The following is a 24,518-nucleotide window of genomic DNA, read 5'->3' as shown; positions in this document are numbered from 1 at the left end:
TGGTCCACTCCCACCCACAGGCTGCTTATGTAAATTAGATGAGAATTCGAATTGCTGTAGAGTTTAAAAGGTTCTACCTTTATTTGTAGACACCTTTTTAAACATGTGCACTTTTAGCCAATATGATTTCGAATATTTGTTTTATTGGGCCCCCATTCCATACCTAGCCACCACCTTCAGCCCTCCCCCCAACCCTCTCACCTACGGTCACATACACATTTACATATACACATTAATGCATATGTAAATGGTCGCTTTTGACCAAATGTGCATGAGCTAAGTGCACACGTTTAAACTGTTGTCTATAAAATGGATGTATTATGGAATTTAAATCAGGATAGTTATTTTTTTTAAACTTTCTTTATTTCCCTTTTTTATTGGCAGTTGTTAGAGAATATAAATATGCATAACAAGATCATATATTCGTACTTTTCCGATTACTTGACCGTTTGTACTTTACTTTTCCCCAACATACATCGTTAAAAGAAACCTCCCAACGGAACCCCCCCAGACTCCCATGGTAGTCGGGTCTAATGGAGTCAAAAGTGTATGCATTGTACGGAACAATAGTGTATCCTTTCACAAGGCATTGGGGGATCGTGTTTCACTACGCAAGCATGAGTCCAGTTCTCTAGGGTGTCCCTTAGCCCTACCATGCATTCCTTGCCTATACCATTTCCATTTCACCCTCTTACATCTCCTTCATACTCATCAGACAGTCATAGGTGGAACAGGGCCAGGGCCATCTTAAGCACTTCTGGGGCCCTGGGCACAGACATCTTTGGGGGCCCCCTTCTGCCAAACCAAAGGAATTAAGTGATCAAGAATATCTGCTCCATCCTCTCCGTCGCAATCACAACCCATAGTTGATATGCTGCCTCACAGCATTAAAAATAGGGATGTTTACTCTCTTTAAGTCCCCTTACCCTCTTCATTCTTGCTCTAATCAGAATGATAAACAAGTACCATTTAAAGGCCAACATTATCAGTCTACGAAGAGGTTACTTCTGTTCTAACATAGATTCAGGAGACTTTTTATTGCAGGACTCTATGTAACCCAGAATAGACAGAGAACTCACATTTGCTGCCTCACATAATGCAAACGTGCTCAAGCATGGATAGAGGAGAACAATTGGTAGGAAGGAGAAAGCCACACATACCATAGCATGGATAGTGGATGAAGATTAGAAGCTACCAGGATGGTGTCTGTATCTAGACAGACGGAGATTAGAAGTGGGACATTGTTTTCAAATAGTGTTGTCATTAGAGATCAAAGCAACGCATGCCTGTAGTGGGCAATTTATCAATGCTCACTATTATAGTGTAAGCAACACTGCAGCCAGTGAAACCATGAGTGAGCCTTTTTTGAAGATCATATACTGAAAAGAAAATCACTCTGCAAGGCTCACAATTTTGAAAGGTTTAGGGACTGGCAATTTCGAGAGGCTAGGCAATACAAGATTAAATTAGATGCCCAGCATTACACACACTGGTTAGGGGGTGAATCTGGGATTAGTGACTGTAATTTCTGCATTTGAACCCTTTCATTGCCAGTTCTTACCATGAACTAAAATAATCTCATTTTATAAAACTGACTTGGAACGTACACCAAACATGGCCATTTTTAAAAACAAAATATTATAGAAGGGAATAACACAGAATTATTCTAGCATCAATCTCTCCATCATCAAGAGAAGTATATAGGTACCAACATACCAACCAGTGTGATTTAACAGATGTAATCTGGGTTGGTCTTTTGCATTTTAAAGCTTTAAATAGTTCCAAAACACTGGCGTGTGAACTTGTCATTTATTTATAAATGTGCAGAAAAATGCAAAGTGTTTTTTTTGTGTCAAACGAGCAGACTTTAAAATATGCTTGCCCGAGTCATGCACCATTGGTCCGCTCTCTTCTGTGCACCACCCCTTCCACTCAATTAGCCTACATAAGAAGAAAGATCAAGTAATGGGCTAAAAGATGCCACCAGCATGCGAGGAGGCAAACTTCACAGAAGACAGTACTGTAATGTACGAGATATTAGATGATTTGACCAGGATCACTGCATTGTCTGCTGGCAAAGCCAGGATACAAGCATGAATGTTTTGGTTCCAAATGTGGATACTTATTCATCTCTTGGACTAACAGTTTATGCTCATCGTTGAAGGTGATTGGCTAGGTTTTACAACACCCCATCTGAACAAACCAATTTCTAGACCTTCATCATAAGGATGACATGTTCGTTTTTATAGCAACCTCTATCTGGTGCAGGTACATTGCTGATAGTAGCATCTGTTGTGCTGCAAAACCAAGTACATACGCAGGTAGGTATATAAACTTCAGACATAGGAAAGGCTCAGCTAGCCTTACATGAATGTGCTATACATGTGCTACATATCTCTGAGTTCTTAACAGACTGAGCTAACTTCTGAACCATTGTGGCACTCAATTTACCAATATGCATTTAAAATGTGGCTATTGCACATGATCAACATAATTCAAACAGGAAGGAAAGCATGCTACAGGAGTTGTGCCGCAAGGAACACACACACTATATATACTACAGTGAACACAGAAAGCATTACATGATGAATTGATCGAGGCAGAATCTACTTGCCAAAACAGACAGGCAAAAGGTTTAGAGCCTCAGCACCAAGTGTGCTATTTAAGTCTGGTGAACAAATGAATCTTACTTCTTTAGATCAGGCAGCTTTGTGGGGCCCCCTCCAAGGTGGGGGCCCTGGGCAAGTGCCCCTTTTGCTCTCCCATAAAAGCATCTCTGGTCAGGGCCAGATTTACTAAGGAAGGCCACCCACTCCAATTCATGGGTGGGTCTCTGATCTCAAAGATGTCCTGGGCTTCCAAATCCCATTGCCTCTCACCAGGAAGCAGAGCCCTCTTTCAATCCCCGGTCAGGCAAGCGTGTGCCGCAAGCAGGAGGAAGTGAACCATATGTGGCAGTCACATCCACTCCCTCTCATGCACTTCTACTCCAAACAGCACCAGCCAAGGAGGTTATCCACCCCAGTACCTCCTTCCAGAAACCTTGCACCTGTGGGCAGCCCCACCACATAGGCCAGTAGTCTGCACTTTGGCCACATCCTCTCCAACATCTGGGGTCCCCCCCTACATACATCTTTGACAACCTTGCCAGGTCCTATTAGGATCACATAACTTAATGCTGTGCATTTTATATTGGCGTGCAATCAATGTTCTATGTGCATTCTCACACAACATTGTCCGTTGTCGACATGGCCACCCCCATATCCTTTTCCCACCTCCTTTTATGCATTTCTATGTCACCTCCCTGGGCCACTAACAGGACCTAGTACAGCTTGGAGATTGAACCCTTTGAAGATGTGTCTGTGCTCAATATCACCTCAGTGGCTGTCAACTCCCTCTGCAGGGGCTTCTTTTATTCTGGCGATATCACTGCACCTTTGATTTGGAGGTATGTGTACACAGATAATGCCCCCAGACCTGGCCCTCCTCCAGCTGGGGCAGGCCCAAAAACCCATCCACTTTCACTGCTTGCCCCACTCTTTCTAGCCCCGCCTCAAACCAATCCTGAAAACACGCATGATCTGGAATATTGTCACAGATGGGTGGCTCAGTGGGGATGGCCATGTCGTAATTCCTGCCATTTCTACTTTCATCCTTCACAGTGCCCACAGCGGGCCCAGGATGCAATGCCCATAGAAAGTTTGCGGAATCAAGTTTTGGTACATCCATACCCATTCTCCCATTGTGACCAGCGTGAACAAATGGTTCTCTACCTGCACCTACTGTTTCTGCGCATTTCCTTGCAAGACCAAAGCCCTGAATTGTGTGGCCATATAATACAGGAATATGTCCGGTAACCCCATGCCCCCCTCTCCTTTCTCTTCTTTGGTTGAATTAATACCGTGTATGGTATCCTTTGCTTCTGCCCCTGCCATATAATTTCTTCGAGCTGGTGCTTCATCTCAGTAATGTGCTGGTCTGGCATCGCAATGGGTAGCGCCTGGTAGAAATCTAGCAGTTTGGGCAGGACTGCCATTTTGACTGCATCCTTGACAGAATGAGCCTAGACCACCTCTCCAAGCCCTCAAAGAGCGTACCCAACAACGGGGAGAAGTTGATCGCATACAGATCACTTAGGTCTTTTGGTATCTGTATTCCCAAGCACTTTATGCTATGCTGCTCAATCGGGATACCAAAGTCATTCCAATCTAAACCCTTATCCAGCGTCTCCCGGCCTATGGGCAAGAGGACATATTTACCCATAACAACCAGAACAACCCCTGGACTGATGTGGACACATTACAGAGATGAAGTAGGAGATCATCCACATAAAGACTAAGCCTATACTACGTCGCCCCCACGTAATGCCAGATATATGGCCGTCTTCTCTTATCTTAATGCTGAGCAGTTCTATGGAGAGAGCGAAGAACAGTGGGCACACCTGCCACGTACCCCTACTAAGACGAAAGGCCTGTTACATCTTTCCATTAATCACAAACTGTGCATTTGGTGTGGCATATATTGTGTCAATCGCACGCCACAATCATGCCCCAAGCCCCATCTTGCTAAGCACAGCAAATAAGAACTCCCACCCAAAGTGATAGAAGGCCTTGGCGGCATCAAGACTGAGCAGAGCATAACAGTCTGAATCTGTGGAGACATGCTCCATGAGATCTGACATTTTTCCGTAGTGCATCTGTACCTTGTTGTCCCGCAGTAAAGCCCACCCCGTCTGAGTGCATCAGCCATGGCATCATGCCCTCCAGTCGGGAGGCCAATATGCGTGCAAATATATTTTTTTTCGACATTGAGTAACAAGATCAGACGATAGAAGAGGCAGTATACTGGGTCCCCCTCTACATTGTGTAGCACCGTTATGAACGCTTTACTAAAGGATGCCAGGGCGACCCCTGTCTCAAGTATGGTATTATAGACCTTGGTCATGTGCCTCAGAAGAACCTCTGTAAACCGTTAAGAAAAGCCCATAATGTATCCATCCTCACCCGGGGCCTTCCCATTGGGGAGTAGCCAGATCGCTGCCAACACTTCCTCTACAGTTATGGGGCTCTCCAAGAACTCCACCTCTGGGCCAGTGAGCCTCTCTATGTCCACGCCCCAGAGATAGTCATCAGATGCAATACCTGAACCCGAACACTCGGTTGCATACAACCCTTCACAGTATACCACAAATCTGTCTGCCATCTCCACGGCACGTCCATGTCAACCCCCCTCTCATCCTCCAGTGCTGCAACCCACAGCTCAGCCCTCTGCGCTCCAAGCCTGGTGCCCAGCAACGTGTCTGCTTTGTCCCCTGTTTCGTAAAATCTTTGCCAGAAGTACTTTAACTTACATAGGGTATCCCCCAGTCAGAGCGCATTCAGTTCCACTTGCCTCTTCTGTATTCCCTTTAACTCCTCATCACTGTACAGGCCTTCTGAATACATCAGTGATTCCCCTTCCAGAATTTCCGCCCTAAGCACCTCTTCCCACATTCCCCATTCCCTCTTTTTCTGAGCTCCCTCCTGTATGAAGAACCCTCATCAGGTTGCCTTCCCTGCGTCCCGGACCACATTGCCATCCATTCCATTAGTGTTGTTAATCTCAAAATATGCCTTAATATCCTCTGTGAACTTGGCAGCAAAAAGTGGGTCTCGCCACAAGGAGACATTGCATCTCCATCTACTATCCGCCCTGCTGATCTGGCAATGATGGAGCGCGGCCCATTTGCATATGGCTTACTGCTGCTAAGCGCTCTCTCCAATTGTACTTTTTTGTCCCCTTCCACCTCGAACAACAGGTTGACACTGCCTTGCACTTTACACTCCACTTTCAAGGGGGTTTCACCATCTGCCTCCCTCAGCCCCAGTATGCGGATGTTGTTCCTCCTCTCTCTATTTTTTATTTTCCAGGCTCTCTATCTTGCTTTCCACCATGCCTACATGTCCCGTAGGATCTGCCAGGGATGCTTGTAAGTCTCCTTGGAGTGCTTTCATTTCTGCCAAAATGCTACCAAAGTCATCCTTCAAAGTAAAGTTCAACAAATCCACTCCAGCCAACAGCCGCCCCCCTGGCTTCTCCCCTGCAGCTCCATCGGGCCTCCATGTATGCGTTATCCTCGGTTCCGCCATCTAGAAACATCTTTGAGTTTCCCACCAATGTCACCCCGAGGACCGACCGACAGTGGCTTTTCCCCTAAAATCACTCAATAAGGTCTCTACAGGCTTTGCCCTCTAGACCACTGTGGCCTGGTGTCCTGGTCTCACACACCTCTGTGCCCCTCACTGCATCATGTGCGCCCCTCTGCCTTCTCCCCCCTTCCGGCCAATGGTCGTCATCGTGTAAAGACCCCCACAGTATTCTGGCTGCTCAGGTGTGATCACATCCACTCTGACACCCCTTGGTGCGCTGGGTTAGAAGGGAGTCCCTGTATGCACTGGTCAGGGTTTGTTGGAGGTCAGGGCCCCTCAGTCCTCTTCCATATGTGTAATAGGGCCTGAACCCTAGGAGGCCTGCTGCAGCGCTGGCAGTCAGCGCATGCTCCTTGTTAAGGCAGGGGCACCACTGCCATCTGTGACCAACAAAAAAAACACAAGTCACTGTCCACTACCCCCTGTGTCGGGTCCCCACAATGTGGCAGATTTCAACTATGAAATGACCCTCCCCAGCATCCTGATTATGAATTCCGGCTGCGTTTTAAGTCATGCTTACCACAAGGATGTTAAACTTGTCCATGATCTAGGCTTGTGCTGCTGTGCAAAGTGCCTGTCTTCAGCTCAGCAGGAGTCAGACCTGTGTGACCATGTTTAAGCGCTGCCCAACCAAACACAGACGACAAAGCCCTTATACTTCTTCTCGTAGGACCTCAATAATCTTTGGGGGTGGGTTGTATGTTAGAAATCCGAATGTGCAAACGTTCCCTGAAACGCAGGCAAAAAAAACTCAATTTTATTTTGGTTTCCTCATTTATGTCATAGTTACCACAAGGATTTCTGTTTTTAAACTTTACCAAGCCGTAGGCGTGTGCATCTCGGCAAAGTGGTTAACGAATAAAACAACCAACAGTCTAGTCCACTCTCCCTGAGGCTTTATATTTGACTGTCTAGGGCACAGAACCACTCTTAACCCGTCCAAACTGCTAAACGAAGATGTAAGGTGGGGTTTTGGGTGAGCCCATGTTTGCACAGCAGCCTATTGGCCTGCCTTATGGTTTATCCAATTCAAGTAATGACCCAAAACAAAATGGCAGAAAGAAGGACTTACAAAACAAATGTATGTCGCAATGTCTACTGCAAAGGCGCATTGGACTACTAATGTGATCTTTCTAATTGACCCACAAATGTCTCAATCAGGCTGCCCTACTATACCTTACTGAGAAAATTGCCATAAAATCCTCATCACGCCTCACTAGGTCGCGAACTCATCGTGCCTTGTAGTGCCCAGGTACAAACTAAAAAAAGCAGTGGGGAACAGCCTCCAGGTTATGGCGGCTCAGCTTTGGAACACACGCCCACCAGCTCTAGGAAAGGACCATTCCTTCCCTAACATTAGGAGAAATACCATAAACTGGCTATCTGAGAAGGACCAATGATTTGCCTAGGATAGCTTCTCACTTACTGCCTATTGCTTTACAATGTTCTATTGTGTCTAACTACAGTCAATAACGTCTAAATGTGTTAGTCTGCTTTTAGTGTATTAGCCTCGGTTTTCCTGCACATATTGTATGTATTGCCTGTAACTGTGTTTATACAAATCTGTAACCTTCTGCAAATGTGCTCAGATACCCCCGGGTTTGGCGCTCTATATAAATCAATAAACAAACAAACTAATCAGCTGTCACCAGCCTAATACACAAAACCAAAACACCCCTGCCTTAGGGGCAATATGGGCTACCATAGTATACAGTAAAATGGGTGTTGCCACAGCAGGGGACTTCAGTAGACATCCCTCTGAACACAAATTTAAGTCAAAGATTCTAGAAAAAAAATTGGGGGAAAAAACGTGGAGGGATCTTGTGAAACGGGACAACAGAAATCACCGAAAATTGAATTATGACCTATCCATCTTACATAGAGCTATTACCAATATAATACAACAAAACAACCCGTTTTCCCTTTTGCCAGTTTACTTTTGGACCTGAGAATACTGTATATTCAGAGATGTATTCTTCCTTCAACCGTGCTCACACTGTCTGAGCGATTTTGAAGGAGTGACTCTACAAATGTGTAAATTCATACGTTAAAGCACACACCACCAATCAAGAGGAGGAGGGAGTATCCACCTTCGGTCACTCTTCAATTCAAGATGGACTCTTGAGCAAGATCCCCCAGAGCACAAGGACACGTACACCCACTGCTCCCAATATGGACCACAGCACTTGCACATGCGTAGGCCTTAGCAGAAACCTGCTCCAGCTCATCCTTGTTGGAGTTTGGGGCAACGATTGATCACAGACAGAATAGATGAATGTGCCCAATTTCAGTATGATCATTGTGGTCATGGTGGCAGTTGTCATATGCCCGGGCTACAGACCGTAGGGCCACTGTCCACCTTGCTTCCTGGCCCTGCACTTGTCTCAGAGGACACAGCACACCAAAGCAAGGGTACCGAGCATCCCTTGGAAATGCCAGTTCTCAATGCTTTATGTGCCCAGCTCCAGCAGACTTCTGCATGATCAGGGTTCGAATAGAGCAGAAACTAAGGATTGTGCTCAAGTAGGCTTTAGTCCCCTTATTTCTGGTGGCAGACGTTGCTCCATGACAACTGTCCTTGTTCCTTCTCACACCCTGGAGGCCACAGACCACTAAACCAAGAGCACAGAACCAGCTCAGCAATGCCTGCCACATGTGTCTAAACACCACACTTACATGGCGCATTAAAAATGGGGAAACAGATCCACATTAATTTGTAGTAGAAAATACACGTTCCCCATAAAAAGGTGCACATCAATGAGCCTCACCCGCGTGGCCCTTTATTGTAAGATGTATTGCAGAGACAATGGCAGTGGTGCGCAGTATAAACCACAATACCGTAACATAATCAAAGCAGAAGCCTTGGGTTACTTATCCTCCCTAAACAATGTATTAATAAAATACCCAGCCCCTAAGTGTAATTATCCAGTTACAGGGGAGCATTCTATGTCCACTCACCTTGCTGACAGCTGTGTCCAATGTAGCCAGGCTGGCAGATGCATGCACCAGTTCTTGGATCACACAGTCCATTGCCGCAGGAGCACATCAGTGTACAGTCCTTCCCATAGCGGCCTTCAGGACAAACTGTAGAAAATTAGGTGCAGTTATTAACTGTACTCTTATGTTTGAGTAATGTGCACACATTTTCTTCAGTCAAAGGCGATTTGTTGAATAATAGGAAAGCCGGACCCTTTGCTTTATCCTTATGAAAGTGGAATAAAAGCAGGGCTCCAACCAAAGAAGGAATGATCAAAGCAATGCATAATGCAAATTAATGTATAGCCTTATACTAATATGCAAATAAAGGGAAAAGTGTAGTCGAGGACCAATTTCAAGTTGACAATTGTTTTCTCTTTTTGCATGATCTCCTTTTGCTTTCAACATTCATAGAACATAGCAATTTTAAGCGACAATCGTACAACACCAAACTCAAAGCACTGTAACCTTCTCTTTTTGTGCAACAATGAAACACGAATTATCTTGACTTGACATATTGGAAAGAGAACACTAGCATTTTCCTTTAATCTGCCCCAGTCAAGAGGCATTGGATTTTGCATTTGACGTCACCCCATTAACTGCTGAATAACACCAGTCATGCAATCAAATGCATTAATAGAAATACACACTGCAGTTGAGAGCAGCATTTGTGCATATCACTCTTGTGTCCTGGTCCAATCAGTCATCTCGCCAACCCACGTCAGCATTATACATCTCAGAAGCACAAAGGACGCATCCTTTCGAGGAGCTGTACATCCTTCAACCACTTGGCGCCACCTCGTTATTCAACAGGGTTTGAAGCACCAATCAGCAAATAGCATGTGTGTATATATGTTTCAGCTGAGCCGGGATAAGAAATCTCCTCTTTGGGATGTACTCCACTTTGCTAAGCAAGAGACTGAACAAGATCCCTTATCAAAACCAAGACTATTCACTGTGGCAAAATAAATCTCCCTCTCGCTCGTCACAGGTTCCCAACTTGGAAGGGTTAAGTCATCCTTTCACCCTTCAAAGTCAATACATCGAGCACTGTTATACTGGACAATATGTGCACGTGTTATTTACAGTGATACAACACTGTACATTCTGTCCTAGCATTGCCTAAAAGAAAAACGATTATTTATTAAGAAGTGGCTACAAGACCTGAAGTGCTCTCCGGAGTGAACGGAGAATATAACAGGGGCAAGACCATGCAGAGCAACAGAGGATCAAATCCCGGATCCGCGCTTAGAAACCAAACTCAGGTATGGTATTAGGCACGTTATAAAAAAAATATTTTAAATAAATTGCTTTTTTTTGTAATGTTTTCACTTTTTCTAGGGCAATTTTATAGTTTAGAATGCGTTAGCAATCATTTCTGGACCTCTGGGGTTAACACGCACTTACACTCTTCTTTCCCATTTCATATAAGCAGGAAAAAGTATTTGTTTCTGTGCTGATTAAGGCATTGGAGACCTTCAACAACGAAAAATACGTCAAACATGCATTCATCTCTTTATTACACTATTTTTGCATACCTTTTTATTATTAAAAATGTTCTTGTTTATGCACAATAATTGAAATGTCTTAAAACCTATGAATGTTTCATATATGCTCTAGATTCCGGTCTGTATATCTTCATGATTAACGATATATTGTACAATATACTGTGTGATCATGCCTTTTTATATATATTTAATTTAATGTATTTTTTTAATTTGTAAAGCGCCTAAGCCCGAGTGCATCAGGGCACTGTTTGTGAAACCAGCTACACACAAGAAATCAGCTTCCTCGGGCGGTGCATTACCATGCCCCTAATTATACAAACATAACAATCATCTAGGCGGGTTACTTACATATATCATAGTCTTACTCAAGTTCTTGGGTACAAAGATTGTCACAAGGAACCCCCATAAGGCAAGTAGCCATGTTTTTAAGGCCTTTTGGAAAGGCCAGTAGGATTTCTATGCTTTGAGGGCGCGGGCGAGGGCGTTCCAGTGGTTCACAGCCACTGTAGGGAAACTAGCCCCTCCAGCTCTGGCTTTTTTCACTTTCGGCAACGCCAGGCGATGAGCATGGATGGACCTTACCGGTCTGCTGTTCTTCGCTCTCCCAATTTTCAGAGACAAATATTGTGGGACAGTATTGGTTACACATTTGTGGGTAATAAACAAAGTTTTGAAAATAATCCTTTCACGAATTGGGAGCCAGTGAGCCTGTTTTCTTGCAGCTGAGATGTGGTCTCTTCTCGGGATGTTCAGAGCTGCTCGGAGTGCATTGTTTTGGATTACCTGTAGTTTGTTGACGTTCTGTATGGAAGTCCCAGCAAAGAGGGCACTATAGTAATCTAATCTCAAACTGATAACAGCTTGGGCGACAGTTAGGCAGCTAGCTGGTGTCAGGATCTGTCTGCTGCATTGATGAGCTTGGCTGTATAAGCAGCTAAAGAGGCGATCGCATTCACTTGATTGGTGAGGGAGAGGTGGGCATCCAAGTGGACACCAAGCGTTTTTACTGAAGCTGAGATCGGAATCTGTATCTCAGCATAGTGGGAGAGCCCACCAACATGATCTCCGTTTTGTCGTCAATGAGGCAAAGGTAGTTGGTGGCCTTCCAGGTCTGGATTGTTGATTACATTTTATTGATGGTGAGGGAGTCATTGTTATAAGAGCCTGACAGGGGAGGGGGATTTGGGTGTCATTGGCATAGTTCATGTAGGATATGCTGATGGCATCCAGGAGGTTGAACAAGGGTTTGGTTACAATGTTGTAGAGGGAAGGGGAGATGGAGGAACCTCAAGGGACACCACAAGGAATGGGATAGGTGGGGCACATGCAATGTCCCAGAAGACTCTCATGGATCTTCCTTCCAGGAAGGAGGCTATCCATAATGCAGCTTCATGGGAGAAGTTAGCTTAGGCTGTGAGGTGGGGGCACAGAGGTTTATGATCCATTAGGTCAAAGGTGGCCGATAGATCGAGTAGGAGGAGTGCTGGTTTGCCCTCATTTTTAAAGAAGTTGGTTTTTAGATCTAGCAGTGCAGATTCCATACTGTGACCTGGCTGGAAGCCTGATTGGTGCATCCCTAGGATGTGATTGGTTTCAAGGTCTAGTTGTATTTCGTTGTAGGCTGCCCTATCCAGAATCTTTAGCAAGAATGGTACAGTTGCGATGGAGCTGTGTTTGTTTGGTGCTGATGGGTCAAGCTGTTTTTGTTTTAGTAGCGGTAGGACCCATGATTTTAAGCTGGCCAGGACCAGGCTTAAGGTGAAGGAGGTGTTAATCAATTTCATAATAAACTGGACAAGGGCTTCTGAACAGTCTTTGAAAATGCTAGCTGGGCAGATGTCCCCTATGCATCTTGAGGGTTTTAGATTTCTAAGTATGTTAGTAGTTTCTGCTTCAGAGACTTCTCTAAAGTGGACTGAGGGGCGTGATATGTACTTTAGTGGTGAAGGAGTGTCAGTTGTGTGTTGGTTGCAGCTTGTTTCCCTTTTTATTTTCTGTTGTAGGAAACTTATTTGCAAGGGATTCCGCATATTAATGCACCATGTCTCGTCTTTAGTGATGGTGGTAGGGGGCATGGATGGCTAGACTACCTGCTTCTGCTTTAGCGGCAATAATGGCCTGCTTATATTCTTTGGCAATCATGTTAAAAGAGGTTTTGCAGGGTCTTTTCTCCAAATAGCTTCCGCCTGTCTTTTTTTTCATGCAGGGCTTGGAGGTGTGGGGTAAACCAGGAGTTGATGTGACTTGCCGGTTTGGGGCCACCATGTTTATTGCCTTGGTCAAGGTGTTAGAGTAGATGTCTGCTAGGACCTTAGGGTCTGTGGAGTATAGGTGTTCCGGGTAGAGGGGTGAGGGAAGGGGGGAGATCGACTCTTTAGAAATCTTCTGGGAACTGCAGGGTAGAGGGCATAGCTGGTGGGGCTGGAGGTGGTTGTTTCAGTGGGGGGGGGGAGGTAAAGCTTAGAATATGATGGTGTGACCATGGACGGTGGGTGTTAGATGTGATAGTTATCTGGCTGTTCAAATCTGCTACCCATTCTAGGATTCTGCATTTGTAATGAGTTGGGGAGGAGAGACAGTGTTTGAAGCCCAGGTCTGAAAGTGCATTCACTACAGCTGTGGCAGTGGTGTCCGATGGTTCATTGAGGCCTAGGTTGGTGTCCCACAGATGTATAGCTCTTGAGGTGGCTTGATGTTTTCACCTACCACGTGAATGAAGTCTTCCTCGAAGCCGGAGGTAGGGTGCAGTTGACAGTAGATAATGTGTAAGGTAATGGAGTCTGAGGAGGGGGGATATAAGTTTAACAGAAAGGAGCTTGCAATTTCCATCCATAGAGCTACTGATAGGCCTAATTTGTTAGGATTCCATGAAGTGTGACGCCTCCACATCTTGCATCCATTCCATCACATCTAAGTATGGTAAAGCCCTCAGGTAATACTAGGGACAGACAACGCCTGATGCTTGGTAGAGCCATGTTTCCATGATGGCTAGAAGATCTAGTTTTTGGGAGGTGATCAACTCATTGATGTCTATAGAGGAGGGGGTGGTGTGGGTCTACTTGAGGCGATATTGGTATTACAAGCGGGGTGGGTGCCTGCGGTCTCATGGGCTTGGTACTCCTGGGTGTGCTCACGTTAGTGCTGTGTGCTACGGCCTGCGTGGCGCAGATACTGGTGTTCCTTTTAAGATGGTGGCTGTGGTGGCCGGTGGTGGACGTCTGTTTCATTTCTCGCAGGTAGCTGGAATTCTAGAGGGCCCAGGGCTGGGTTGCTTGTTACGTGTTAGAACACAGTGAGATGTGGCCTTAGAGCTTGTGGAGGGATGTTGACACCTGGTGCGTGTTCTTAAGTGGAGGTTCCTCATTGAGTTAGTTGCTGGAAGGTGGAGTGGGTTTATTCTAGATAGTCCAGTGCCTAGCCTGTTGTTCCTTGCTGTGGTAGGCGCTAGGGGGAGGCATCTGCTCAAGTTGACTTGATGTTAGCTAGAAGAGGTGGCTGAGCAGGGATGGTGCGTGCCATGGGGGCAGTGTGCAGTGACTTTTGGTAAGAGGGATTACCCAATTTTTAGGCAAGGTAATGTATTGGTGCTGAGCCCTATTAAGGATGGGCTGCTATCACTAGGTGGCTTGATATTTAGAGACTTCTTGTGGGGTAGTGAGAACCTTGGGAAGGTTCTGGCACTTTGGGCTCTCATTCTGGTCCCCAACGATGGTCGTCATAGGCAGGATGCGCGAGAGGTCCTCATCCTGTGGGTTAACGCTCTGCGGCAGGAGATTCCGCTTGGAGAAAATCTGATGAGGTGGCAATTGCCTGCGAGCAGGAGTCAAATCAGAGCATCATTTATAACATGGGCAGACATCCCCGTTCTAATTGATATTTTATGTCTTTTTGGAAAAGTATATCTTTATTTGTAGGCTATGTTTTGGAGATTATTATTGAATCCATGTTTTCATATTTTATGTCCTGTAGCGTGATGTTAATTTATCCTACTTTGCTGTTGTTGAACGATATTCAATAATAAACAAGAGATACGTTTATTGGTGCAAATGCACAAAGGGGGTGAAAAATGGCATTCACATACGTGCATCTATGATGCACATGTTCAGATGCCCTGTGAGAAAATGGCACAGGCTTTCTTTTGGTGCAAGTCATGAGATGTGCAAGCGCATCTCATCACGTGATGCAAACAAAGGTTTTGAGAATCTGCCTCATCCTTTTTTAAATTCAATTGGAGTTTACATGTTTTTTTAAACCTAATCAAGCCATAGTGACTTATGGCTCCAATTGGGTCAAACCTATTTGAGCCAAATCAGACATTTACAGACTGAGATCAATACAATTGAAGAGCCATCTCTGTAGAGTCATGAATGGCTCCAGTCGATTCAAACCTTTTCTTCAGTGCATTTCAGTTGCTAACTCTTAGGCTTGTATATCCCTCATTTGTTCTATTTACATAAAAATGAGAAACACACTCATGCTTTTGTTGCACTCACTCAATGTCACACTAGTTGCTGATATAATATTTTGAGTGCAAAATGCATAGTTAAAAATGCACACAAAAAAAATAGCAAATTCTTACGCGTGGTGCAGTCAGCTCCAATGTACCCAGGAGGACAATCACAGGTTCCCGTCATTGTATCACATTGGGCTCCATTCATACATTTGCAAAGCTTTTGACAGTAAGGACCATAAGTACCTTTAGGGCACACTGCGAAAAAGAAAACGAAAATCATTCTGAATGCAATTTTACTACAGTAAACACAATTAAAAACTGTGCTCACAACTCCACAGTATGAAAAAAGGGGTTCTGATATTTTCAAGCGGGTACAAACGGTTTATGGTCTTTCCATCGAATGTTTTGCGTCGAGGGACATTTCCAGCAATTTTTTGCAATGAAAAGATTTGCACCGAATGCATTTTTTTTTTGTTTTGTTTTTTTAATGGGGGTCCACCCTAACCCCCCCTTTTTCACCCTTTAAAACCCACCATAAAAGAAAAAACCCTTTACCCCTCAAAAACATGCATTTGATGGATATTTTTTCGTTGCAAATTTCTCGATGCAAAAGAATTCGATGGAAAGGCATTCGATGGATATACTAGATACCATGCAAACTCTGTTATCAAAGTAGAAATAGCTTCTTTAACAAAGACAGGAGTTTATTGTTTGTCCCTTTCCCTATTTATACATGTTCTTATATCTTATTTCCATCATTTTCCCTCTTTGATTTTATATACGTGGTGTACCAATGATCAATAAATGAAAGTGGCATGAGAGTCAAATGTAAGAACAGAGGAAAACAAATTTCACAGTTTGGAGAATTTTTAAGCCAAAGTGTTAAAAAAACAAGTTTATTTTTGAGGGGTAGGTGACTGAAAAGTAAAATATTAAATGCAGGTGTCTTCAGAGATGATGATGGCATGGTAACGAGGAGAGAAGACGGTTGAATTACGTTACATAGAGCATTCCATAATGTAGGGGGGTGAAGGGAAAATGGCAAGAATCCCAGTGAAAACTGGGTAGTTTATGGAAAGGACAGATGAAATTCAGTGAGAGGACTGGAGGAGGATTATGGAGAGTAATTGTAATGGCTTACCTATAACGCGCTTAATACCCAGAGGTTTCTAAGTACGGACCCGGGGATGAAACCTGTGTTGCCCCGCGCTGTCTTGCTTCCAAGACGAGCACGTTGTCCCTGAGCTATCCTCCCAAGACTTAAAACAGAGTACACAAAACATGTAAGACAGGAAGAGAACCTGTGGATATATTGAATGACAAAAAAAGATAATGAAATTGGGACCCTCATGCGCTCAGACAAGACATCTATTAATCGCTCAATGTGGTCACCTCCTGAGGAATACCCTAGTTGGATCTTCTTCAAGTAGATAGCAGGCAACCTCGCACAAACGTACAGATATAGAAATGCAAGGAATTCTACTGCTGAGGCTTAATAGGGACTTAACTTTTTCAGCACCCAACCACCGTAGATCCAGGTGGGCAGGAGTTTAAAAGGTTTTTGGCCAGGGGTCACCAGGCCTTAAGGCAGGGGATAGGACTTACTTCCTAGACCCACCAAATGGAAATGTGTGTATATATGTTGTGGCAAAGAGGAGCCCACTTTAGTAGGGGATGCTTGTAGGTCTGATAAGCGCTCGAATATTATTTAATTCTTATTTAATTCTTAATCGGCCTATGGAGTAGGTGCTACTTTTCTGAATAATTTACATGCTTTCCTCTTTGAAGTATTTCCAATCACCAACCTCACAGGGAGAAAAGAAAGCAGACAAGTCATCAGCCTGCCTGAGCAGGACCATGCATGAATGTAAACACCCAGATAACTACTCATTCTGTTATGAAGGATGGAACCGTTGTCTGCTATTCAGCAAGCAGGTAGTGTTCATTAGTGATCTCATTCAACTTCCTACATCTTCACTCTTCCTTCCAAAGGATGTTTACAAAATAGAGTGACCCTTTTGCAGCAGGTTCCATAGAACCTTGGTAAATGGCCCACTGGGCTCTGGCCATCTGCTCGGTCTTCAAGGTCCATAACTCTAGGTACAGTCCTTGGGCAGGGGCACTAATTAGCACATGGAGATCATTATTGACCTCCTCTGATCCAATTACAATGTTCAGAGTGCAGTCAATTACTATTGGTATTGACTTTATTATGCAGTTTCTCCATTTAAAAGCAGACAAGTAAACAACAGAGCAATTTCCAGGCGAAACATATATTTCAACAAGACAATCACTCTCTGGGAGGCCCTCTCTGGGTGGATCTTTAATTTACTGCAACATTCAATTTCACACACCAAAGAGAAAGATAAAACATGGAAAAATGCTTTGATTTTCCTTCAGTGAAACGGTTTACTTTCATGTTGCACCTTATGCATAATCATGTTAAGCCTGTTCCATGTTAACTGAGTTTGCAATTAAATGGTTAACTTAAGAAGACAAACGTGTCCTTTAAATACTAAAAAAATAAGTGGAAATTCAATGTACCTACCATGTTTACTATTTATTTGCAATTGTACCATTTTTTATTTCACCACCAAAACGCCAACACATAGTTGCTTAAACTTCGAAGTGTGACTCCCCTGAGCCAGAGTTACATGAAGCGTCCCCTGATCAAGTTCCAGAATGAAATCGTGGTGGAAGGAGCAAAACATGTTAGATGAGGTTATGATACCGTCTTACAATGTGCTGTGATCTGTGCTATGAGGAGCTATAGACACCGCCAAGGTGGATATTGGCTGATTGTTACATATGCAAAATCAGGATTAAGCCATGATCAAGGTGAAAGAATTCATGTGTGATGTCATTGTATTGAGTTGTGTATATTTGTGTTTGGTTAGAATGAGTCAGATATGAATGCATTTGTACTTTCTGTAGGTATTTTACTGGGTTGCATATTTTGGGTATTTATTTAATGCATTAGTGTTGGAACCATGTCATATGCATTTTGAACCTCTCTTATGTTCGTATGACGTTCACGTGGTTGAACATCCAGAGGTCATACACAATTGTAACAAATAATCAAGTTGCACTGACAATAAAATGAAGAAAAAGAACTGCTTTACCAGAGCACAAGTGGATGGGTCTTTATGTTTCAGTCTTGGGGTGACCCACTCTTCACTAACCCTAGAATCTCTTTAGCATTGTTTAGTTAAAAGCATAGTGTACGCCAGTGTCCTGCTGCATCAGTATTCTGATCTTCAGCGCCTCGTCTCCAGTGGCGCATTCCGAGGTCAGAAGTGGTATGTTTGACTCCTGCTGTAGCAGCAACGTCAGTGCAGTCCATAGATGCATTTCAATTGCCACCTCTGTTCCAAAACCAAATTATTATGATACACTATCAACCTGGTGGAAGGATAATCTGGAAACATAAGCCATATCCAGGTTTTTCTATGGAACGTTTGCAGTGCACATAATAATTAAGACGATTTGCAGCATGCAAGTGTCATTCCTGAGAGCTAATCCCTAATTATGGAGGCTATTTGGATTTCAACCACCTGCCTGCTTGCATTCCAGTGAATGAGACAAGGGGCAGGGTGCATGCCCCTGTTGACTCTCTGGGAGGGAAGGTTATGTCTTCCATGCCAGCCAGGATATCTCATACCTAGAGATGTACTAAGAGACTGGCTTCAGCGAAACCATTCCAAAACAAAGGCCTTCCTCACACTAGGAGCTGCACACCAGAGAGCCTTAGAAGCGGCAGCTTGGGAAAGGGCATAGTTAGAGCAGTACAGTCAGCGAGCACAAGCTGGTTTTAGGAAGGATTTGTCCATCTTACTTTTCTTGGGGCTTTTCCTGTCCACTCAATTTACTGCAGAACAAGGCATTGTGGGTTTGATAACAGAAGGTTAGGGCCCCTTGTCACAAAGACAAGGATTGAGCCTCTTGAAGCAGGTTTTCTTTTACCAAATCCGCTGTGACATTTTACATATGAAAGAGGGGTTCTCCCACTGCATCTTTTATTCATTCCTGGACTTGAATAATAATTTATTTGGAACTATTTCGGAAGCATCATTAAGGGGAATAACGAGCGCCTCAAGGTAGAGGCAAGCTCTTCTCACTCACTCCCAGAGCACATTGGGGTACATTTGCTGAAGACCAAGCTTTCCACCATGCTTGCGAACCGCCCTGTGCTGGGAGAGCAGTAGACTGAATAGACTCACCTCGCCCTTGAGCCCCCTGCAGTGGGACTTACAGCTAAAGCATCCAGGTCTCCCTTTTTTCATCACTTGAATCAACTCAAACTGCATTTGAAACAGGGGATAATGCGCACCCAAACATACAACCTTTCAATTCATCAAAATCTCAAACTGCTAATATGAACACCTTAAATTCCAATGGTAGATTGGAAACTGGAAATCATAATTTGCCAGATGATGAAAAAAAAACAGGTAGAAAATAGATGAGCAATGACAGCAGCTGAGAACCCAAATCTCATTCCGCAAGAATTTAAAGCTCACCCCGGTCTGAATAAAAGTTAAATCGGCTATTGATAGATGCATTCATAACAGGCCCCTTCCGTTAAGGAAAAATGTTTGGCCACCTACAGATCCAAGGGCTAGTCAACAATACAACCAAACAAAATCTGCATGGTAGATACCCAAATAAGAAATGAGCCTTAAATAAGAACTTACAAAATCAAGCAGCCCCACACATCAGTTTAGCAGGTCATCCTAACGCAGCCAAAAAGTGCAATGTCATATACATGGTAAATGTGCCAAAACATGCTAACAGTGCGTTTGAAAAATGAGGAATTGTTAATTAATAATGAATGCACACTGGCTAAGATATGAAAAAGGATGCTGTTCAGTAATTTGGGGGGATACTGTCTGTTATTGTGGACATCACGATGCGAGAGGAGAGAACATGACTTACATCTGAATGGGCGCGTAAGTAACTATCCAGTGCAAAGTATCAAAGCAAAGGAATGCAGATCCTAGCCACCAAGTGATGTCCATGTGAAACTGAGCACAGAGGCCACCCACATACAAATGTAGAGACAGAGCTCAGCTAAAATAAACCCCCATCACAGCATCAGAGAACACTGCTCTTCGCAAACACGCAGAATCCCTATGGACATTACTCCCATAGGTGAAGCAGTACCCAAGTGAAGGACTTAGATAAAGTCAATTTATGTCTAAAGCTGACCAGGACCGAGGACTCAATCTGCGCCCCCAATAGCCAAAAATGTAACATGTACTTCCTGTGACATGAAGATTTCATCTTGGACTATTGCGGGCTTAAAGAAGCACTTATCTGATCCATCTTGGTGCAGTGTTGTGACTTCCCACAGTATAACATGCTTTCAAGAAAGCTGGGCAACAGAAAACAAGCTTCTATAGCTTTATACTTTATTCCTGCAATGAATGGGAAGTGTGGTAGACCGAGCAGAGCACTGCTAACATGGATAAATACAGCACCACATTAAGGGGGTAATTCATAGAATTCAGCGCACAAGTGGCGCATGCGGCTGGCGCACAGTGTGCGCGTGCGAATCCCTGCGCCAGCCGCGTGCGCTAAAATCCATTTCCGCGCACAGCGTATTCATGGATTCCAGCCACCAAAACCAGCCGTGGCGCACAATGGCGCAGCGACCCTGCAGCAGCGCCAGTTACGCCCCCAAGAACGCCTCTCGCGCAGGGAAAAGCAATCAATATACCCAATCCAGCGCAAAGGGCTGCGCTAACCCTGTACCAGCACGGCAAGCGGGCTACGTGTATCACTGGGGTGCGCGGGAAGTACCTCACGCGATTGGCCCCGTGCGAGCAGGGTATGCGTATTTCAGGGGTGCGCGGGAAGTTCCACACGCGATTTCCGCAGGGTACGTGTATCTCAGGGGTGCGCGGGAAGTGCCACACGCGATTTCAGCAGGGTACGTGTATTTCAGGGGTGCGTGGGAAATTCCACACGCGATTGGGCCCGTGCGAGCAGGGTACACGTATCTCAGGGGTGCGCGGGAAGTGCCACACGCGATTGCAGCAGGGTACGTGTATTTCAGGGGTGCGCGGGAATTTCCACACGCAATTTCATCATGGTACGTGTATTTTGGGGTGCGGGGGAAGTTTCACATACAACATCAGCGGGGCACGTGTATTTCAGGGGTGCGCGGGAAGTTCCACACGCGATCTCATCAGGGTACGTGTATTTCGTGGTGCGGGGGAAGTTTCACACGCGACATCAGCAGGGTACGTGTATTCCAGGGGTGCGCGGGAAGTTCCACACGCGATTCCATCAGGGAACGTGTATTCCAGGGGTGCGCGGGAAGTTCCACACGTGATTGGGCCCGTGCGAGCAGGGTACGCGCATTTCAGGGGTGCGCGGGAAGTTCCACATGCGATTCCATCAGGGTACGTGTATTACAGGGGTGTGCAGGGAGCACCACACGTGAATTGCACGTGTGGGTCCTCCCAGGGGTTCCCTCTACACCTTCCACGGCCCCTGCAGGTGGCTCACACCACAGGGGACTACCCTGCACATGTCCTGCAGGCACACCATCCACCATGGCCATGACCCCCAGTCAATCCACATGTCAACTTGCACTACTGCCCACCAACGCATGTCCCCCTACACCCCCAGCCACCAGGAGCACCCTCCACCAGGCCCCCACCCATGTCTCCCACCACCCCCACCCCCCCAGCCACCAGGGGCAGCCTCCACCAGGCCCCCACCCATGTCTCCCACCACCCCCACCCCCAGCACTGTGGGGCACCTGCCAGCAGGCCCCCACCCATGTCCAACTCATGTTCCCCACCACCCCCACCCCCCAGCACTGTGGGGCACCTGCCAGCAGGCCCCCACCCATGTCCAACTCATGTTCCCCACCACCCCCACCCCCCAGCACTGTGGGGCACCTGCCAGCAGGCCCCCACCCATGTCCAACTCATGTTCCCCAGCACCCCCACCCCCCAGCACTGTGGGGCACCTGCCAGCAGGCCCCCACCCATGTCCAACTCATGTTCCCCACCACCCCCACCCCCCAGCACTGTGGGCCACCTGCCAGCAGGCCCCCACCCATGTGCAACTCATGTTCCCCAGCCAACATGTCATCACAATCTAGATCCCTGGTCCCTATGGTCAGCCTCCAAATGCAAAACACCCACCAGAGTATTGCATCCACCCACTCATAATTTGCAATTACATCACAGAACACCAATTGCAAGTTCCGAAACAAACACATTTCCCTCACATACACCCAATGGGTGTCAGTGAATCTCAAAACACATATCATGAAATGCATGAAACCAATGAGATACCACACATTGAAGTTCACCAAAAAAAATATGTATTAAAGGAAACATAAATAGAATCAAAAATGAAGAAACAGAAATGTGAATGTACAAAAATTAAAAGAAGCATGTCCGTGAAAAAAAGCAAAACCAAAAATAAAATTCCAAAGTAATGTTGTCCAAAGTCAATGTCCACAAAACAAAATCCAATGGGAAATAAAAAAGAAAGCCATTGCTCCATGGTTAAAATGTGAAAAAATAAATACAATCCAACAGTGAACTATGTACATGGGAACAAGCCAGGGTCCATTATCCCAACAAAAGAAAGGAAACCTATCTAACTACACTAACTAATAAAATAAACTATATACAAAAATGTGGCCAATGTCCGAAAGGTCCAAATAAAATCAAAACAAAAATGAAACCTAACGCTACCTACATAACTATGTACAAGGGCAGCGGGCTAGTTTCACGGCTCACTTGTGGATGTCCCGGGCCAGGGCATCATCGAACTCCTGGTCAATGTCCCGGAGGCGGTCCTCCTCCATGGCCCCGAGGGTCCGCAGGGCCGTCGACGTGTCCACCCCCAAACCCCTGCGGATTGCCTCGAGGCACTCGGCCCGCCTCAGGGCCCTCCGCATGGAGTTCTCCGCCCTGACCATTGTGAGCCGTGCCTCTTCCGCCCGCTGCCGCTCCGCATCTATGGCCTGGCCCAACCGCTGCCACACGGAAAACACTCTCTGTCCTGGGTCCTCCTGCCCTCCGGCCGATGCTTTCCCCTCCGATGTTGAAGGCCCCGAGCCTTCATGGCTCCCACCACGTTGCTGCTGCGGCTGTGCCTCTGCCCGTGCACTGCCTCCTGCTGCCTGCACATCCTCCGCCGGCTGGGGTGCAGTCGTAGATGTGGCCACCCCTGCTGGACGTCCGACTCCCGACTGTGGCAGGGATGCCTCCTCCACCAGCCTGGCCGCACCGTCAGAGGCAGCTCCACAGGGCACCCAGGTGACTGATGGGTGGGAAGATGGCACGGAGGACGACTGGCACGTAGGGGGTCCAGTTGAGGAGGGGGTCGTAGCAAGCCCCATCAGACGGAGGAATCCAGCCTGGGTGACCTGTCCCAGCAGGCTGACGTGGTCAACGAGCCATTCGAGATGACGTGCAGTCTCCTCATGAAAAGACTGCAGGTCACCTCGCATGGCCCGTTGACGCAACGCCACACCAGCCAGGACAGGCTCAACCCGGACCCGGATATCCACGTGCGCAGGCAGAGGAAGGCCAGTTGACGTGAGCTCATCCCCTGCCTGAAAACGGGTCTGGACGTAGGCATCCCTGCTGGTGCAAGATGATGCAGGGACAGGATTGCACACAGGCACCTCCGCGGCGCCCTGTGCTGCCTCCTGTCCCTGGTCCTGCACTGCACCACTAGCACCAGTGGGATCCCCACCTCCAGACCCCGTCTCTGGTGCTTGCACGGCCTCCTCCTCCACCAAACCCCCCACCAACCTGGATGACTCTGTGCCATCTTCCCCTGTTGGGCCCTGTGGGGTCCCAGCTGCCCCTTCTGCTGCCGAGGAGTCCAACTCCAACCTCTGCCTCTTGGACCTCCCCCCGGCAGCTGCGGCCTGGGACGCGGCACCGGACTCCTCACTCCCCGACGAGATCACAACATGGGAGGGGAGCCGGGCCTTGCGTCTCCGGCTGGCGGTGGGATCCCCGCCGCTGTGCTCCACAGCACCTTCTCCGCCCTCTTCATCAGTTGACGCTGCAGACAGGGAGAAACAAAACACAGGCAACAGGGCACTGTACAATGGACACATACACACATGACAGTTGTACATGAGTGGCATTGGCAAACCTCAGACATGTCATCACAATCCCCAACACACATGTCATTTCAACTGGCCGGTCAAGTGGCACAGCGAGTAGAGCGCCCGCTTTGACACCCGTGCAGAGCCTGTTAACGCAGGTTCGAATCCCGGCGGGGCCAAACTCAGCCTTTCATCCTTCCGAGGTTGATAAATGAGCACCACACACCGTGGGTAATAATAAGCAGCGCTCAGATACCTGAGGGTTTGTAGCGCTATATAAAAAAAGCCTAAAAAAAAGCCTA

The 24,518-nt window shown here is 46.2% G+C and overlaps 1 protein-coding gene across 6 annotated transcripts in view; it reads right to left on the bottom strand.

Annotated features, from left to right (window-relative positions):
- The window catches only part of LOC138491794 (multiple epidermal growth factor-like domains protein 6), a 1,495,213-nt gene that overhangs the window by 133,640 nt on the left and 1,337,055 nt on the right, over positions 1-24,518 (bottom strand). For all 6 annotated transcript variants that reach the window (XM_069618507.1, XM_069618508.1, XM_069618505.1 and 3 more), the window contains 2 exons: positions 15,252-15,380; positions 9,147-9,272 (listed from right to left, as the gene is read on the bottom strand). In XM_069618507.1, coding sequence (XP_069474608.1) covers positions 9,147-9,272; positions 15,252-15,380 — 255 coding nt within the window. The remainder of the gene's footprint in view (positions 1-9,146; positions 9,273-15,251; positions 15,381-24,518) is intronic.

The sequence above is a fragment of the Ambystoma mexicanum genome, chromosome 10 (genome assembly GCF_040938575.1).
Source record: "Ambystoma mexicanum isolate Mex_15411 chromosome 10, UKY_AmexF1_1, whole genome shotgun sequence".
In the NCBI taxonomy this organism is placed as follows: domain Eukaryota; kingdom Metazoa; phylum Chordata; class Amphibia; order Caudata; family Ambystomatidae; genus Ambystoma; species Ambystoma mexicanum.
This window is presented reverse-complemented; position numbering and strand designations above follow the sequence as displayed.